Raw genomic sequence first — 19,370 nt, forward strand, 5'->3', positions numbered from 1 at the left:
TGAGAATTTCAAGAACATTCTTTAAGCAAATGAAACTGCATTGGGAAGACGCGAAATTTCCTCATTCCACTGGAAATTCATTAGTTTAAAGGAAAACAAAATTTGAAAAGGGATGGATATTTCTTGCAGTTTGTCTATGCATTATTGTATTTTTTAGATAAGACATGGAAAATCTGTTCAGCAATCAGACAGAAATAGAGAGGACAGTCAAAACATAAGGAAAGCAAAGCTTATCTGAACCAATCTGCACTTGCAGTCTGAAAACGGGGTTGCATATGAGTCTTGAATACCGTGTTGACAGGGCAAATGAAAACCTCAAACCTGAATAAGCATTCACATTTGAATTGGTTCTGTTTTTTGTAAACTTTTTGTAAAACCATTTAAGTATGTTATATAAATTGGACCCACAATTTTTCAGTTTGCCTCATTTTTGTATATTCTTGAGATTGTTATTTTAGATGTGTGATATTCCATGAAAGAGTGTGTGATACTTTACTTTTTTGTGCATGTGTTTTTCTAGACCACTCCATCACGACTGTGGGTGGAGACAGAAACTGGACTCCACACACACAAACACACCGTGTGTTAACCTGATATACCAAATGTCTGCTTTCCACACTCTCTCTCTCCCTCTCCGTCTGTGCTTTCTGTATAGGAAACTACTGTTGTGTCCCACTTTGTCCACTCATGCCTTTCACTACATCGGCCTACACCAGGTGCGTTGCGTGTCGAACAGCTGTTGACGCCGTAATAGTTTGGCCGATGTCTGCCCGTTGTGAATAAATGTACACGTGATGGATGAATTATTTATGTGCTCGGCTGCCTTACCTCCTCTAAACACACCTGCCTTCCTTCGCTTACCTTAGCAGTAGCATCACTTCCACCTTGGCTATCCCCCTGGCTGCCAACAGGCCCTCTCTGGACTTGGTGAAACAAAAGGTAAGGGTCTGTGTCTGGAAAGTAAGAGCGTCAGAGAGAATGAGCTGTAACCGGGCTGGGTTTTGTTTTTTTGTCTTTTTAAATACAGTAATCTGATGTGGAACATGTTGCCTATAGCCTTTGCGGTTTCCTGAGGCCGCAGAAAGATCTAGAGAGAGCTCGAGCTCTTTTCCTTTTCCTCTTTTCCAATTTCCTCCCAAAATGTATTATATCCTTTGAAAGAAATAAGCTTTACCTTAATATTACCTAGCTGCTGATATCCCTGAACCATGTGTGCCTAACTTACTATGTTAACAAGTTGTGGGCTCAAATAGTTAATAATCCGTCCGAGTACATAGAATATTACCTTTTTTTTGTGTGTGATACCTTTACTCACGTTAATAATAAGCAAATAAAACGTATCATATATCATCATGAATGATTTTTTAAGAAAAAAAAATACTGCATTAATTACTCCAGCCCACTTTCATGGATCATAAAGTATGACGATACCTGAGAATTGAAGTTTAATATTGTTATTTGTGATGATGACCAGGGTTTGAATACCACAAATTAAACTATTTACAAGAAAGATTCCAGGCCTGTTTGTTTTAGACTTCCTGGTGGTGGCGCATGACAATGGCTCCCCCGTCACAGAGGTCTCAGCGCACCTCCGTTCCCACGCTGTCTGTTCCTCAGAGGAGGTACTCGGAACACCGTGATGCTGCTAATGCAGAACAGAGACCAGTTCACACAAGCATGTCCCTCCCACTGGACCCTGCTACACAGCCCCTGCTAAACACACTGTAGGTACATATCCAGGGGCCCTGGATATGTACCTACATATGGAGCGCGTCATCTAGTAATCGGAAGGTCGCTGGTTTGATCCCCGGCTCATCCAGAGAACGTGCCAAAGTGTCCTTGAGCAAGACACTGAACCCCTAACTGCAGCTGATGAGCAGGTTGGCACCTTGCATGGCAGCCTCCTCCATCAGTGTATGAATGTGTGTGCGAATGTGAGGCGTACATTGTAAAGCACTTTGAGTGGTCGGTAGACTAGAAAAGCGTCTTTAAAAAAAAATCTTTAATTAAGATTTTTTTTTTTTTAAAGTAAAAATTTCAAAAAAATTCAATTTAATTTTTAATTTTTTTCTTTTTTTTTTAAATAAACAAAATTAGAAAAGCGGTTGGTAGACTAGAAAAGAAAAACTGTGAATTTTGTCATTTTCACAGATGATAAAATGCTTTTGCTTTCTTATTTCTGGGTTTAGAAAAAAAGTTGGGGAAACCCCCCCCCCCACTCTCCACCATCCTCCCTGAAATATAAATCAAGTTAATCAATGCAAGTGCAGGGCAACAGGTTTTACCATCCTGGTCAAAGGTCACAGAGGCGGGACTTGTAAAGGTGACTTGACAGGAGAGAAGAGAAAGAAGCGCTTACCTCGTTTACATAAAAGACAACCCCCCCTCCCATACTCACACCACCTCCCAGTTGTCAAACACAGGGAACACCGATTAAAAAAAACAAAAACTAGTGCAATAGTAACATGAGCTATGAATCTTCAGCCCAGTCTCACGGCAGTTCGTGCAATAGTCACGACATTTAATCTATTGATTCGTGTGCGTGGACACGAATTTCCCCTTTTTTCGTGACGCTCAGCACGACTGGACTGCGGAAGGCTGATGGGTAGCCTAACGTAGCCTCCCGCTGTTGAAACCGACCAAAACAAGCTTGGTTTCTCAGAATCGAAGGAGAAATAATGAAAACGGACGGGCGCAACGCTAGCCTGTCATATTGTTGAGGTATCAAGGACACTTTCGTGTTTTTGTGTTGAGAAATGTTAAAGACGTCTTTAAAATCCACAGGTCGATCGATATGCGACGGGTCCTCTCCGGCCCTAACCGCTCCCGAGTCCCGATTGACAGAAGAAGAAAAAAACGTGGCGCAGACACGAAACAGCCTTCCAACAGAAATGCAGCTTGAAAGTCGTGCGGAGTGTCACGAAAAAATGGAACATTCGCGTCCATGTAACCAATAGATTAAATGTCGTGACTATTTCACGACCTGCCGTGAGACTGGGTAGGATTCTTACAGTATGTCACCAAAATGACAAGCGGCCAAAGATGAAAACATCCTTTGAGCATTAAACATTCGTGTGTGGGGAAAAGTTTTAGAGAGTTTAGTTTTAGAGAGGGGGTATCAACCAGGTGGGGGAGGGTGATGAAGTAGTACATGTTTTTGTCAAATATGAACACACACACACACGTGAATTGAGCAGTGTGTCTGTTCTTATATAGGATGGTGTCTCCTGCCATCGCCCTGGCCTTCATCCCCCTTGTCGTGACGCTCATCATCCGGTATCGCTACTACTTTGCGCTGTTCTACCGGGCTGTTCTGGTTCGAATCTGGAAGGACTGTGTGACTGGGCTAAGCCGAGAGGAACGGGCCTTCCAGTACGTTTTAACCCATGCCACCCCGGGAGACCCTGACAGCATCCTGGACGCCTTTGACGTCTGGTGCACCAAAGTGGAGTTCATCAGCAACATTGGGCCCAAAAAAGGTTGGCTCAGCAACAACAAGTATATCCCAGATTGTCCAACAGAAATAGGAACGAGACAGCACACACAGTAATACCTGATCTCTACCGATGGAGGGTTATGAAAACATCACAATTATATATACACACACACACATACAAATATGTGTATATATATAAACAATTGAAATTGATCATAGGATTATGCTGAAAAGCTAATACAAAGAGTATCCCAAACAAACACACACCATTCCCGGAGTCATGTTCCTACATTCTCATCCTCTAACCTAAAGAATGGCCAACCCAAGCAAAAGCCCATTTCACTCAGACGACCTACTTATGTCTGTTCTCTGGGTGTTTGTGTTGTGTGGTGTGCCCGTCTTGGTCTCTGACCGTGTAGGGAAGATCCTGGACCGGCTGCTGTCGGAGCAGAGCCCACTGACGGTGCTGGAGCTGGGTTCCCACTGCGGCTACAGCACGGTGCGCATGGCCCGGGCCTTGCCCCTGGGCGCCAGACTGTACAGCGTGGAGATGGACCAGAGCAATGCCGCCATCGCAGAGAAGGTCATACGCCTGGCAGGGTTCGACGACGACACGGTGAGAAAGCCCTAACACACATGTACACGCAACTCTACAAACAAGGTTTATTCATGCCCATGGCACATTTGCGTATATGACGAAGTTAATGCAGGACACTTAACACCAATGTGTGAAGTAGAGAAGCACATGTAGGGCTGACATGAATCCTGCTGGGGTCTGAGTCCCACTGAGGCCAGCTGAACTGTGCTAAACATGTGCACTTACATGCCCACAAAGTACTCTGTTGCAAGCTGAATCTCTTGACAGCTTGCTGCCATAACATGAATTACCTGTGGATGTCTTTCTAACCCATTTGTCACTGGGACAGTTCCAGATTTAGAGTTTTACTGGCCTCATACAAGCTCTAGGAAAATTTTGAGAAGTACACGTGTTTACCACATCAGATACTGCCTTGGAAGGGGCTGCCCTTGTTCAAATACTTGTCAGCCAAGTTTTAGGTTTACACACCAGTGTGTTCATCAGGTGGAGTTAATCGTGAGTCCGTCTGATGAGGTTATTCCACGGCTGCGGTCAGACTATGGCCTGGAAAGGCTGGACTTTGTCTTCATGGACCACTGGAAGAAGTGCTACCTACCTGATCTGCAGGTAACTGTGTGAATCCCAATCATAAGACAGATGTAAGACTTTCCATTCCTCTGAGGAACTATAGGGAAGGACCACAGGGGCGGCACGGCTCAGGAGGTAAGAGTGGGTCGTCTAGTAATCAGAAGGTCGCTGGTTCGATCCCCGGCTCCTCAGAGAGCGTGTCAAAGTGTCCTTGAACAAGACACCGAATCCCCAACTGCTCCTGATGAGCAGGTTGGCACCTTGCATGGCAACCTCCACTATCAGTGTGTGTGTGTGTGTGTGTGAATGAGTGAATGTGAATGTGAGGCATACATTGTAAAGCGCTTTGAGTGGTCCGTAGACTAGAAAAGCGCTATATAAATGCAGTCTATTTACCATTAATCGGACCCAGTGATATAAAATGTCCTTGAAATGTAATGAGACTAAAACATTATGTTCCCTGATGTTGAAATATTCATAAATCGTAGTTGCACGCCAAAGTGCACTTAAATACAGTCCATGAGTAAAAGTACACAGAAACTGGGATGAATTTCAGTGTCAATTAGTTAAGTGGTATCACGGCAAACTCGCAAGTACGTCGACAGTTGGGTTTACTTCAGTCTGAACTGCAGTCTCTTCCATGGTTGTTACAGATGCTGGAGGGCTCTGGTTTGTTGGGGAAGGGCTCCATGGTCCTGGCAGACAACGTGCTTTTCCCCGGGGCTCCCAACTTCCTCAGACACATCCGCAGCAGCGGTCTGTACGAGTGGAGGCTCCACCGGGCCATGCTGGAGTACAGCAAAGGCATCAGAGACGGCATGGCCGAGCTGGTGTACCAGGGCGTCAAGTAAACTGAACACCGTCAGACATCTCCGCACACACGGTTACACACACACACACACAACACACACACATGGGGAAGAGGTAATGTAAAGTGAAATGTTGAACTGTGGGCTGAAACGAAATTTGAATCTTATTCTTGTTACATTCTGAGAGTTTTGCAACGCCCCTGTTTTTGAAGTGTGTTTTAGAGACAGACGTTTCAGGAAGACATCCCTCTGCTGCCAGCTATACTGTACATCAGGGGGCGGCAACATGGTCCAGAAAGGTCTGGTGTGGGTGCAGGTCTTTGTTCCAACCAAGTAGTTACACACCTGATTCTATAAGTCAACCAATAGTCTTTGCTAAGGATCTTGATTTGTACACTCAGGTGTGTAACTCCTTGTTTGGAACAAAGACCTGCACCCTCACCGGACCTTTCTGGACCATGTTGCCTATCGCTGTTGTGCATTATGTCTGCTGGTCCTCACCCCTGCTCACAAATCCCCCCACCGGCTAATTACACACAAAAATGCGTTCCCACAGAAAATCTGCTAACCTCTTCTCTACAAAGCAAATAATTAAGTCTAGTGTGGGTTCCTATTTACAGCTTGTTTATTAATATCAAGACAAGTAACAACTGGAAAATATCACCAACAGAAACTTCATTAAACTTGACACTTTAAAATCCCTGTCATGTTTCGGCTGGACTTATTGTGTTTATGGACTTTTCTGTCAATTAGTGGCTTTTGTGATTAAAAACGTAAAAAACAGGTTAAACATTTGTGAAATTTCTCTCTAATACTGAAGTCGCAGTCTGCTTACTATTAACCTGGTATGTGTGTCACATGACTGCCGCTGACCCTGCACATTGTGGAACGTGTGGTGCAGAAAACTTGGAAGGACAAACGTGCCTTCCCGTTTCCACACTACACGTTTCTGGAAGGTCACGGCCGCTCCACATAAGATGACCTTTTACAGAGAGAAAAAAGGACTGTCAATGTATTTGACTCACGAAGCTGACGCGCTGTTCAAAGGATAATGTTAACGTAAAAGACAGCATCATCAGTCTTCTATAATCAGTAGTGTGGGTGTTGGGAAACCAACAAGAAAAATGCCAGGTCATAACTGTAATTGTATGAGATTTCCAGGTCCATTGGTGTACGACCAGTTGAGCTACCGTTCCTGCCAAGTTAGCAGTCTGGAGACCCCATGGGACATGGCATGACTGGAAATAAAAGGAGCTCAAAGGTCCTATCTTGACAAAAACAAGATGACTAAGGACCTTGAGGGGTTGTGCGTATTACTGCCGAGAATGTGTACGTGTTTGCCTGACAGGGACAACGGGAAAAGATAGCCAAAACACTGCCACTATCTCCAAATTGCAAAAGAACAACTTAGTCCTTGTGTGTGTGTGTGATTATCCAACCATTTTCTATTGATCCGTTTACTCTAAAACAGTGGTTGTCAAACAGGTCATCAGGGATACCAGATAGTTCATTACACCCTTACATCCACCTATTGTTCCAGTCATTCCAGCCTCCTGGCAGGCAGGCTTTGCACCTGGAACGACAAGTGGATGTCATGAACTACACCTCAGAACAGACACCCAGCCGAACTGGTGGAGCACGAGGACCGCCGACCAAAAACATCTGGAGTTTTCACAAAGCCCCAGGTATTACTTACAATGGAATATTAAGGCCATCTACAAATATATATATATATTTTTTTTTTTAAGTTTTCTGAGAAATTAAGTCGGATTTTTGAATTAATTTTGATTATATTTTAATAATTGGGACATTTTGAGAGAAAACACCAGAAGTTAGTTTTATTTGACATTCTATGAAGTCGCGTGTCCTCAGTGAAGCGCAAACAACCGGCCAGTATCCACGAGAGCATTCAAACATAAAGGCACGTAAAATTTAGGACATTTCCCAACAATTTTGAATTTTCCAATGTGCCTTTGAAAGGTACGAATTATACATTTATTTAAAGACAATTCTGAAATGCTGGTGTGGCTTTCCTCTATGTTTAGTATTTGAATGCCACGCTGCTCTAGTTGGTTGTTTGCACGAAATAAAGACAATTTTATAATTTCTACTGACAATTTACAAAGATGTGTAACTTCATGGAATGTCAAAAAATTGTTTTTGAATTATTTTGTCACACTAATGACTAATTCTCAAATCATCAAAACCGACCATTTCAAAATTCTGACTTTTTTAAGAAAAATGTAATATGTTTTTTCTTGCCTGGCCCTAATGTTCCACTGTAATTCCCGTCTCAGAAATTTGCTCTCGAACATATGCAGGCACGCACAAAATAACTACACATCCATGCACATTTTGCCATTTGACAACTCAACCTCTGGCTTTATAACACTATGGATGAACACTATAGAATCTGTAGACAAAGGTAACAGCAGAGATGAACTGCAATCCAACGAGGCTGTGTGAAGAGACTGAAGGGGGGCGGGGGGCAATACAGCTTGAGCCCAATTACCCCTTCAGCTGTAACAGCATAGGCTTCAATCCAAGAGCACTATTTTTTTCTACTGACAAATTTTGTATCTGTCCCCACAGAGCAAAGAGGTAACAGTCAGTCAGATTTTGAGGCTGTGTGAATCCTGCCTCAGAAGGCTTGGTCAGGACTTGCAAAGTATCGATTTAAATCATCCACTGGTCCTGGTCCTGGTCTGCTCCCTCCATGTCCACCTGATGGACAAAAACAGAGCCGAATTAATGAAAAAGCACACAAAGTAGCGTGTTTAAAGCTACAATCCTGAAGATGTACTTGCAAGCAAAACGTGCTTTTCGATATTTTCTAGCCCTGACATTTTTAAGACAACGGCTTCTCCGAGAACAGGTCTAGGATCCAAATCAAGACCACTTTTGTAGTTGTTAATGTTAATGGACATTCATGTAGGATTTTTATCAAGAAAAATAATATGGATCATACTGTATCACTTCCATCACTATCACAGGTATGCCGGGACAAAGTAGACATGCAGAGGCAACCTTGATGAAGTTGCCAAGTTGTTGTGGGTAACAGGCCTGTATGGCAGACCAAGTTCTTAGAGGTCGTTTACCAGACACAGCAACATCATTCAATAATCAAAACCCAGGCTCAGTCACATTTTTCACTTGTATGGCTGTAGAAAAGGCACCGACACCACGCCATTGGCGGCTCTTTCATTTCCAATTGGAGCTTTGGGATTGGGAGTGGTCAAACACCTCAAAAACCAGCAAAATGATAGATGTTTGCAAAAAAACAACAACACAAAAAGACTCTCAAAGACTGTAGCTTTAAAGATGTACACGATGATCAATACATTAAAAAAAATTCAATGCAGTAAACAATTCTTCAAACAGACTTAAAACTAATCAACACATTTTGGCTACATTACCTTTACCAAGTAAATGTCAAAGTGTGGCTGGAGGAGGATGAATTCCCTAACAGCTACCCTTCCTGACTATTCAAAGCCCTCTTTTTGTTAGGTTTACATCATCACACAAGCGCTTACATATTAATTGTACATCAAAAAAAGAAGTATTTAAAGGAAGGACCATGGAGAGGAATGAGAAATGTATAACATTATGGAAAAGAAAGAGAATTGTTTCACTTCATGCATAAAAAAAAGCCATTTTACCCTCTACGCAGTTACAGTGAAGCTTACTTCCATTTCATTTTCAATGAAACATAACCTTGATGACATTTTGGAACAAAATATCTTTATCACACTTCATTAATCTAAATTTTCAACATGCCTGGTATGGCCCCTAGATTAGAAATATGATGCCAGCTAGTTTCTTTCCTCACATTGCTTCAGTGTAATTTCAATGTTGTCATGAAGTTCGGGAAATTTGGAGATTGCCAAAATCGAATGTTCCTTGATTTTTCTCCAACCTCCCTTGTTGATGTCTCCTTCAGTTTATTTCTATTGAATGCACGGTATCATATCACAGCATTCAGTGGAAAATTTCAATTAAGACGCATTTTGGGCACAAGACCGTCAAGGTAGGTGCTGTAACTACACCTCGCTCAATGCAGTGCAAATTCATTAATGAGCAGAAAAAACCATAAACAACATCAGGGCGTAATGGCACAGGGGTCGAGTTTGCACAATTGTTGTGAAAGCCCCTGATTGCGTCTAATTATTTGCAGTCAGAGAGCAGAAGCCCCCCAAGAAAGTCCATAGCACCCCCGTAGCACCCCCCAAAAATGTTGTAACTTCTTTACACATTTCATTTTTTCACTGAATAAAATTAATTGTTCGACTGTGTGACATTATCTGGTCATTATTGGTCATCTATTAACAGGACCAGTCTGAGCCAATTAACAGATGATCGATAATACATTATTTACAGTACATTCCCTAGCTACCCCACACATTTTAGTTATCGCACTTAAAATAGCAGGTGTGGTTGGCTAATGGCTGGTTGGGCTTGTTTAATGATCGAAGGTGCATTCTCAATGCAGAAGTCAGTGACCAATATCGTCCAAAATGGATCGTTTCTTGGTCTCCAAATGGCCACATTTTGTGGATGATCAACCCGCAACAGCTGAGATAGCGAGTCTCCTGAAACAAGCTTAGAGACGGGAGATCAGCTAGAGCAGGAGGAGAATCAGTTTGACGATGCTACGGCCAGCATGAACGTTAACGTGGCTGTTAGCCAACATCCAGTGTAGTATATGGGTTTGAACATATATACAGAGTGATACGAAAGTGAGCCTTTACTATATAGGTAGTACTAGGAGAGGCCAGTAGGTTTGCTCTCAGGCGGATGTGTGAACGGAACTGAAATCGGTAAGGACACGCTTGCACGCATGGTGGTTTTTGTTCCTAAATAAAGTTCATAAAAAGGACTACCAGCCAGTCTCCTCATCAGTATAAACCACAATATGGTGTCAGAAGTGGCAGCGTTTGATGTTTTAATCGCCAAAGAAGACAAACGACTGAGAGGACAAGAGAATGGTGAGCTTGTTGCAAAGTTCCAGTGTCTAAATGTGTTAGGTCCGATGGCACTAAAGTCAAAAGTGTTTGTGAGGTTACACTAACGCGGAAGAGAAAACAAAATGGAACAATTTCAGTCACCTGTTAGCATTAATAGGCAACATATGTGACAACTGGCGCAGATGGGAGCAAAGATATAGGCTGTACTTGACGGCAACTGAAATGTCGAAAAAGGAAAATGAGGCGCAAGTGGCAATATTACTGCACACGCTAGGCGAAGAAGCACTCGAAGTGTACAACACACTTGATATAGCCAGGGCCGAGCCTGAAGACGTGCAGGTGGACCACATATTGCAGGCTTTCAGAGACTACTGTACGCCAAAGAAAAACGTGGTATTTCAGCGGCACCAGTTTTGGATGTATGTAATGCAAGAACCAATGCATACTGACAAATTTGTCGCAGAGCTAAAACAAAGGAGCAAAGACTGTGAGTTCGGCCTATCTGAAAATGACATGCTGAGAGACAAAATCATTTTCAGTGTTACAGATAAGCATCTGAAAGAGAAACTACTGAGCGAACCTAACCTGACTTTAGCTAAAGCCATTGAAATTTGCAGGGCATCAGAGATAGCCAAAGAGCAAATCAGCATAATGGTGCGTGCAAAGAAGGAAAATGAGGTGCATGCAATAACGGAGGCAACAAGACCAATAAGGCAAAATAAACCTAAGGCCAACAAAACAGCGTTCAGTGATAATAATAAAAAGGAGAAATATGACAACCAAACAAAAGTATGCAACAAATGTGGAAAGACACATGGCCCAAAAGCATGTCTAGCCTATGGAATGAAGTGCAGAGCTTGTGGGAGGGGCAATCACTTTGCCAAGATGTGCAGAATGAAAGGAGTGCAAGCAGTGCAGACAGTGGATTCACTATTTGTGGGCAGTCTGGAGTGCACCCAGGTAAATGCACTGAGTAAAGCTAGTGATAAGCCGTGGCGAGCTACTTTGTCAATTAGAGGAGTGCCGATCAACTTTAAACTAGACGCGGGTACTGACGCTAGTGTTCTCCCTCTAGAACAGGTCAGAAAACTCTCAGGCAAATTACGCCTGAGTCCCACAAATACAGTATTAAGAGTCTATGGTGGTAACCAGATTAATCCAGCTGGTAGCACCTACCTGAAATGCAGTACTGAACGAGCAAAGTCCAGGCTCCAATTCTATGTCAGTAAGCAGTCAGCATCTCCATTTCTTGGAAGAGCAGCATGTGATGAGTTGAACTTGGTCAGACGTGTTGATAAAATCAAGGAGATCTCACCCACAACCAAAGAAGAGCTGGCGAGGCAGTATCCAGAAGTGTTCCAGGTGCTTGGAGAGTTCCTTGATGAGCATCATATACACGTTGGCCCAGTAGTGACCCCCATGAGCCATGGCTGCAGAAAAATCCCATTTGCCATCATGGACAAACTGAAAAAGACACTGAGTCAGCTGGAAAAAACTGATGTAATCACTCCAGTAATGGAACCGGCACAGCCGGTGAACAGTTTTGCAATAACTGAGAAGAAAAATGGCTCACTCAGACTTTGCCTTGATCCTCGAGAGCTGAACAAAGCCATCAGATGACAGCACTACTCCATACCGACACCCACAGATGTCCAAAGCAGACTGTCTGGCAAGAGAATATTTACAATACTTGATGAAAAAGATGGGTACTGGCAAATCAAGCTTGACAGAGCATCGTCAGTGCTATGCACCTTCAACACACCATAGGGGCGTTACAGGTTCAAGCGCCTCCCATTTGGTATAAAATCAGCCAGCAAAGTCTTCCAACAGAAGAGCAGTGAAACATTTGGTGACATTGAAAGTGTACAGGTGATAGCCGACGATATGATCATCGCTGCAGCCAATGAGAAGGAACATGCCGAGACACTGCACAAGGTAATACAGAGAGCCAAAGAGATGAATGTCAAGTTCAATGCAGACAAAGTGCAGTACAAAGTGATGGAGGGGAAGTATGTGGGACACGTGATAAACCTTGAAGGAGGACAGTCAGACAGTGACAAAGTCAATGCTATTGTATACATGCCAGCACCAGAAGATAGAAAGGGTCTAACAAAGGCTACTATGTATGACTAAGCACCTGTCCCAAAACATACCTATAGAAGCAGCAATGACAGCACCTTTAAGGCAGCTACTGAGCAAAGACATGCAGTGGCTGTCGTCACATGAACACGATGCTGCCCTGAAAAAAACTCAAGACAGCACTAACTGAGGCTCCAGTAATGACATTCTTCGACCCAAATCAGCAGATAGTCCTCCAAGCTGATGCATAGAAAGATGGGCTGGCTGCATGACTGCTGCAGTGAGGACAGCCAGGGGCATATGCATCTGGAGCCCTAACACATGCTGAGTGCAACTATACACAGATTGAAAAAGAACTGCTTCCAGTCGTGTTTGCAAACGAAAATTCCACCAGTACGTGTTTGGTGCACATGTGGTGGTGCAGTCAGACCACAAGCCTCTGGAGGCTATATTCACAAAGCCATTAGGACAGGCACCTGCCAGACTACAACGAATGCTGCTACCACTTCAGCATTATGATCTCCACATCAAGTACATGCCTGGGAAGGAAATGCTATTAGCAGACACTTTATCCAGAGCGTTTGGTGCTGTGGAAACACAAGAGGAGTCCATGACTACAGATGAAAAGGTAGTCTATGCCATGGAGGCAACCGAGGCTCTGGGAAGAGAGATGCATGAGAGACTTAAGATGGCAACTGAGGAGGACCGGACCTCGCAAAAGCTACTAGACACTCACCAGAGAAGATGGCCAAAGCACAAAAAACAGATAGATGCTGAGCTGAAAGTCTATTGGCCAATCAGAGATACAATCACAGTAAATGGGGGGGTCCTGATGATAGGAGACAGATTCACCATCCCTAAAAAGCTGCGACCAGACATGCTACAGAGACTACACACAGCCCATCAATCAGAGTCAGAATCAGAATACTTTATTCATCCCCGAGGGGAAATTGGGTGCAGTACAGCGGACCAAAGAACAGGCACGCAAGTATCTATGTTGGCCAGGCATATCGGCTGATATAGAGCAAATGGTTGGGAGCTGCCCCACCTGTCAACAACACCTACCAAAGAATCAGAAGGAGCCACTAAAATCCCATGAGCTGCCAGAGCTACCATGGTACAACGTAGGTATGGACATTTTTGAGCTACAAGGCAAATCTTTCCTCCTCACATTAGATTATTTCTCAAAATATCCTGAGGTCTGACAAATGTGTGACAAAATAGGGAGCACAGTAATGGCAAAGCTGAAGGCTGTGTTTTCCAGACATGTGTTCCAAAGGAAGTGGTGAATGACCATGTGCCATTCGCTAGTGCTAAGATGAATCAATTTGCAAGTGACTGAGGAATAACATGGACATTCTCAAGCCCAGGCTATCCACAGTCTAACGGGATGGCATAACACACAATAATGACCATTAAACTCATGCTGAAGAAGGCAGAACAGACTAAGACAGACCCCCACCTGGTTCTGTTGACTTTAAGGAACACTTCTGTGACGGGCTCTCTCCTGCAGAAATGCTGATGGGTCGGGTCCTAAGAAGCACATCCCAGTAGCCAGTGGATGGATGGATTGCATTTATATAGCACTTTTCTAGCTGCAACAGCCACTCAAAGTGCTGTGCTCAGGCATCCGGGTGGCGTGGTGGTCTATTCCATTGCCTACCAACATGGGGATTGCCAGTCGAATCCCCGTGTTACCTCTGGCTTGGTCGGGCATCTCTACAGACACAATTGGCCGTGTCTGCGGGTGGGAAGCCGGATGTGGCTATGTGTCCTGGTTGCTGCACTAGCGCCTCCTCTGGTCGGTCAGGGCGCCTGTTCGGGGGCGGGGGGCATTATCTCCCACACACTACATCTCCCTGGTGAAACTCCTCACTGTCAGGTGAAAAGAAGCAGCTGGCGACTCCACATGTATCAGAGGAGACATGTGGTAGTCTACAGCTCTTCTCAGATTGATATAGGGGGTGAGTCAGTGACCGGGACGGCTCGGAAGAGTGGGGTAATTGGACAGGTATAATTGGGGGGGAGGGGGGGATCCAAAAAAAAATTTTTTTTTAAGTGCTGTGCTCAAACCAAGGTATCCGACAAGAGTCAAGCAGAGGCTACTGAAACTGTAACAAAGACAAGGAGAGTACTACAACCAACATGTGAGACCTCTCTCTGTGCTCGAACCAGGAATGGCTGTCAGTATAGAGACTCCACAAGGCTGGAAACCTGCCCTGGTAGAACAGAACAGTAGACAGGAGCCAAGGTCATATAATGTTGTAACGGCTGCAGGACAAAAGTACAGGAGGAATAGGAGGCAGTTGAGAACACTTCAGAATGACACACATACTGAAATAGAGGATGGTAATGTCAGTATCACAGAGCAGCCACCTCCAAGCGAGCCCACAGAACCACATGTTGAACATGTTGAACAGTTGACTGGTTTTTCCACACATGTGGAACAACCAGTCAACTGTTCAGACACACAGGTCCAACACACCAAGAGTGGCAGACTGGTAAAGCAGCCTACCAAATTCAGTGATTTTCAAATGGGCTAACAATAAAAGTTATGCTCGTATGGAGGGTTATGTGCTAAAAATCTCTGACCTACCGCCCCCCCCCCACAAAAAAAAAGGTGTACGAAGTTCTTAAAAAATGCAATTAATGTACAGTATGGAGAATGACTGTATGAAGAATGTAACACTATTGATGTCAGGAATAGATATGGTAAACATTCAAAGCCAGACCTTTGAACAGTTCATAGTGGTCTTGTGGACAGCGTTATATCGCCACTTTAAGATTAAGTTAAAGAGAAAGATGAGCAAAGGAATTTATGTTTCTTAATGCTGTATGTTCAAAGTGGTAGATGGTTAAACAAACAAGTCTATAATGTGATTGTTCTGTTTTTTTACTTTTGTGGAAAAAGGGGGATGTAGTATCAAGTGTATGCAGTCACGTGACAGTTTGTCCTAGCAACCATTCATATCACATAGCAACAGAACTGTCAGCCATATTGGTTTCCACTGAAGTGGGAGTTCAATACTGAGAGAACACGCAAAGCGTGATTTTCTGTACTCGTAGTGAATTATCTCACTGTAGAAGCGCTCTTAGCGAAATAAACTTGTTTAATAACAGAAATGGCTCTTTGCTTGATGGTTAACTGCAGTAACAAGAGCGGAAAAGCGTCTTTAGACAAGGAAAAAGTAAGACTTTTCCGCATACCTCAAGTGATAAAAGACCAAGGAGAGTTCATGGAAGAACCAATTTCAACCCGAAGACGAAGATGGCTTTCAGCTACAAGTCACGATGACATTACGGACAAAAGCTCGCTAACGACCGCGTGTGCAGCAACCATTTCGTGTGTGGAGAAGCAGCAAAAAATTGGGATCGCTTTAACGTCGCCAATGTCAGAGAGTGACGTCTTTCAATGAAATCACTCTCTGTAAAATCATTTCTCCCATCAAACTTAACTGCCAAATAAGAACTAAGAACATACACTGCTTTAATATCACTGCAACAGACTGAATTAATGTGACCATTGTAAATCTGGTCTAAATGTAATCATTTTGGAATAACCATGTGACAAAAAGGCTGACCTCGTTGATCTCGCCATCATCAGGTGACTCGTTGTAGTCGTTCATCTCATCCATGTCCTGCATGTCCTCTTCATCTTCAGAGTCTTCTTCGCTGTCCTCCTCATCCTCATCTTCTTCCTCTTCCTCCTCATCAAATGTTTGCTATGCAAAGAAGTGCAGATGTAAATCATAAATACAGAAGTGACACACAGACACTAACTACGCATCTGTCTACGAAAAACTAGTCAACTCAAAAACACAGTATCAGTTCAATTTTAATTCGCATCTTTAACTCTGTTCAAAATAAACAATGGATTTCCCTGTGCTTCAAAAAAAAATCAGCAAGGTCTACATTACTTGTATACATACAGTGGTCCAGCAACACTTTTTTTGTTAGACCTATTGTGGGAATTACCCTATTACACTAAAGGCTATATACATAAATACCTCAAAAATGGGTTTTCCGATGGGCATCAGGTTATTGTCCTTCTCAGCAATGCTCTGTAACTGATGTAGTCAAAACACAAAACATGAAGGTTTTATTTGGAGGCATGTGTAAAAAAAACTGAAAGGCCCCTTTGAGGGGGCTACCTTTTTCTACGGACATGTTAATGCAGGGTTGCCCAACTCCAGGCCTCGAGGGCCGCAGTGTCTGCGGGTATTTGTTCCAACCATGCACTACGCCACCTGATTTAACTAATTAGCTCACCTCTTGGACCAAGGAGGGAAAAGACTTAAATCAGGTGGTGTAGTGCCTGGTTGCAACAAATACCTGCAGACACCGTGGCCCTCGAGGCCTGGAGTTGGGCACCCCTGGGTTAATGTGTATGATGTGCGATGTTGCAATACTGAGGGTGTGTGAATATCTAAATATCCCAGTGTATGTGTCACAGTCTTTCGGTACATTTGTGTGTACATGTTTGCACATGCAAGTGGGCGCACATCGTTTAAAAGGTCACAAGTCTTGTACCCATGTTTGGTGCTGCTGTTCTTGCTGGTGTAGCTCCGTCTCATCTACACACGGCCGGTCAAGATTAAACCACAGCGACTCCGTTATCCGAGGAAACAGCGACGGGAACAGAGTGGACATCTCCGTCAGTCTAACGGGCACACAGGGACGATGGGGGCATTTGGACACAGGTGTTCACAGAGATCAAATCCTTTTTTTCCCAGTCAGCCAAAGGAAGGCAAGTAATATTCTTTGGCGACAAATGGACTGACACAGGAACTGGCACATACGCCACAACACTTTATCCGCAGGTCTGATTCTAAGGTGGTTGTTTAACATTAGCTAGTCCCCTTACTCACTGCTTCAACTATAAAACATTAGATATGTCGTGTCATTATAACGGTGCAGAAAACACGTCATTTGCCCCAATCGACACAGGAACATCTTAAACATCATTAAATTATGCTGAAGCAGCGACTAAGTGAAAATATCGTAAAACTTTTGTTGCAAAACTATGTTGAGGCCTTCCAACACAACCAGTGCGTTATAACCGCATAGTAACACAAGTGTCCTGAATGGCTTGGGGGGGGGGGGACCATTACACAACAGCAATCACCCATACACCAGAACGGACGACAACACTATTTACATACATACTCAGATGTAAACAAAACGCAAAAGTGTTCAGCAATGACAACTGCCTTTTGGCCAGCACATCTTGCTGGGAGAACTTCAGCTGCCCCACCTTCACTCTAACGGAGGCAGGTGGGGCACGTAAGCGAGCTCTGCTATCAGCTCACAACCAGGTCTAATGGACAGAGGAACCAGGAAGGGGAACAGAAATACATCCATTGCTCGCCCCCCCCCCCACCCCCGGAGCATAACACAGCATGAAAAATCTGACTTTACTTTCCACAAGAGGTGAGTGAGCCGGACGCTAGTTCTAAACGGAACTCTTGCTAAATTGAATAGCGTGCGCCACGACAAAGTGTGAAATGTGCCGGAAACAGCCAGACAACAGGTAAACACAAAGCACTCGGGCAAACCTTTCAACGAGGAGTCTGCGACTCAATTCAAATCTGACGGGCTCTCAACGGCTTTCTAAAAAAGAAAAAAAACTAAAATTCTTCTTCTTCTTCCTCTTCTTCTTCCTCTTCTTCGGGTTTATTGGCGGCCGGCAAACAACAATTTGGTACATTACCGCCACCTACTGGAATGGAATGTGGACCAGCAAGCCTATAAAAAAACAACAACTCTCAAACTAGTTATTGTAAGATACTGAAATATCGTCATCATCAAACCTTACTTTATTCAGACACATAGGTAGGTCCATTTAAAAAAAAAAACAACAACAAAAAAATAAATAAACACAGGACAACAACACAAAAATATAGCTAAAAACAGCAATTCACAAGTCCACAGTGATTAAAACCTATACAGACATTTGTTCCAATGTTTCCAGAAACAAGAGGAGTACCTTGTGTCCCTTTGTGTAGGCTCAGTTAACAGCATTATAATTAGGCTCTTAGAATCAATTAACCGACAGATAAATTTGTACATAAAATTCCTCAACACAGCATGAAAAGTGGGAACATTACTCGTCACAAATATGACTTGCACTTGTCCATCTTGGAAGCTTGAGCAAGATTCTGAATGCATCACTATATGCTACCTGCAGCTTTTTCATTTTTGCTTTGCTATAATCGCACCACAAGTGGGCTGTATAGAAGGGAGTACAGTTGGCCCTAAAAAGAGCAGTTTTAACCTCATCTGTACACATATGAAATTTGTGTGCCAGCATATTGGCTTGTGCATACAGTTTGCACCACTGGCGCTGCACATCATCGTAATCACATAAATCATTCCTAATGATGTGACCTAGATATCTTACTTTGTTCACCACATTTAGTGCTTGGTCTGCCAAGAAGAATGAAGGAACATTTTGCTTCTGATCCTCCTTGGTTTTAGCAATCATGACAACACTCTTTTTAGAGTTAAATTTAATGTCATGCTGCACACCAGGAGCGATTGTAGGATCAGAGCTTTAGGGGTGCTGGGCACCCAGAGTGCTGGCCTGCCAGGCAAGATAAATTTGGGGGGGGGGTGGATCAAACCATTTTCGAAGCATGGGGGGGTGCTGTATTTTTGTTGTTAAAATATTACGTTTAAACCATATACTGGATATGGTTTTGACATTTCTTCAGCTTATTAAACATGGACATACAGTAAAAAATAAAAAATCTCTTCAATTTTAGGGGTGCTGGGGTTCAATTTAGGGGTGCTGCAGCACCCCCAAAAATGGGCTAGAAACGCCTATGCTGCACACCATAACTTGAGCAGACTCTGAGCAGTTGCTGTAAGCCAGAACTATAAGGGCACAGTATGACTAAGTCATCAGCGTACATCAG

General features: G+C 43.5%; 2 protein-coding genes across 2 annotated transcripts; one reads left to right on the top strand and one right to left on the bottom strand.

The window, feature by feature from the left end:
- Positions 1-3,217: 3,217 nt before the first annotated feature.
- Positions 3,218-5,452, top strand: tomt (transmembrane O-methyltransferase). The gene is made up of 4 exons (XM_056284095.1): positions 3,218-3,479; positions 3,856-4,052; positions 4,518-4,640; positions 5,255-5,452. Exons 1-4 carry the CDS (start codon positions 3,218-3,220, stop codon positions 5,450-5,452), a joined length of 780 nt encoding a protein of 259 aa, XP_056140070.1.
- Positions 5,453-5,848: 396 nt separating this feature from the next.
- On the bottom strand, positions 5,849-18,110 carry anapc15 (anaphase promoting complex subunit 15). Its single transcript, XM_056283456.1, has 5 exons — positions 18,009-18,110; positions 16,984-17,113; positions 16,461-16,520; positions 16,035-16,175; positions 5,849-8,134 (listed from the first exon to the last, which is right to left on the bottom strand). Exons 2-5 carry the CDS (start codon positions 17,101-17,103, stop codon positions 8,087-8,089), a joined length of 369 nt encoding a protein of 122 aa, XP_056139431.1. The 5' UTR covers positions 17,104-17,113; positions 18,009-18,110; the 3' UTR covers positions 5,849-8,086.
- Positions 18,111-19,370: the final 1,260 nt, after the last annotated feature.

This window comes from Lampris incognitus, chromosome 7 (assembly GCF_029633865.1).
Source record: "Lampris incognitus isolate fLamInc1 chromosome 7, fLamInc1.hap2, whole genome shotgun sequence".
In the NCBI taxonomy this organism is placed as follows: Eukaryota; Metazoa; Chordata; class Actinopteri; order Lampriformes; family Lampridae; genus Lampris; species Lampris incognitus.

Bases quoted from the DNA above. Each gene is read 5' to 3' on its own strand.
- tomt (XM_056284095.1), top strand. From the start codon at position 3,218: ATGGTGTCTCCTGCCATCGCCCTGGCCTTCATCCCCCTTGTCGTGACG. The intron at 3,480-3,855 runs GTTGGCTCAGCA...CTGACCGTGTAG, and splicing joins CAACATTGGGCCCAAAAAAG to GGAAGATCCTGGACCGGCTG. The intron at 4,053-4,517 runs GTGAGAAAGCCC...TGTGTTCATCAG, and splicing joins CAGGGTTCGACGACGACACG to GTGGAGTTAATCGTGAGTCC.
- anapc15 (XM_056283456.1), bottom strand. From the start codon at position 17,103: ATGTCCACTCTGTTCCCGTCGCTGTTTCCTCGGATAACGGAGTCGCTG. The intron at 16,521-16,983 runs GTACAAGACTTG...TGACTACATCAG, and splicing joins AACAGCAGCACCAAACATGG to TTACAGAGCATTGCTGAGAA. The intron at 16,176-16,460 runs GTATTTATGTAT...TTCTTTGCATAG, and splicing joins TCGGAAAACCCATTTTTGAG to CAAACATTTGATGAGGAGGA.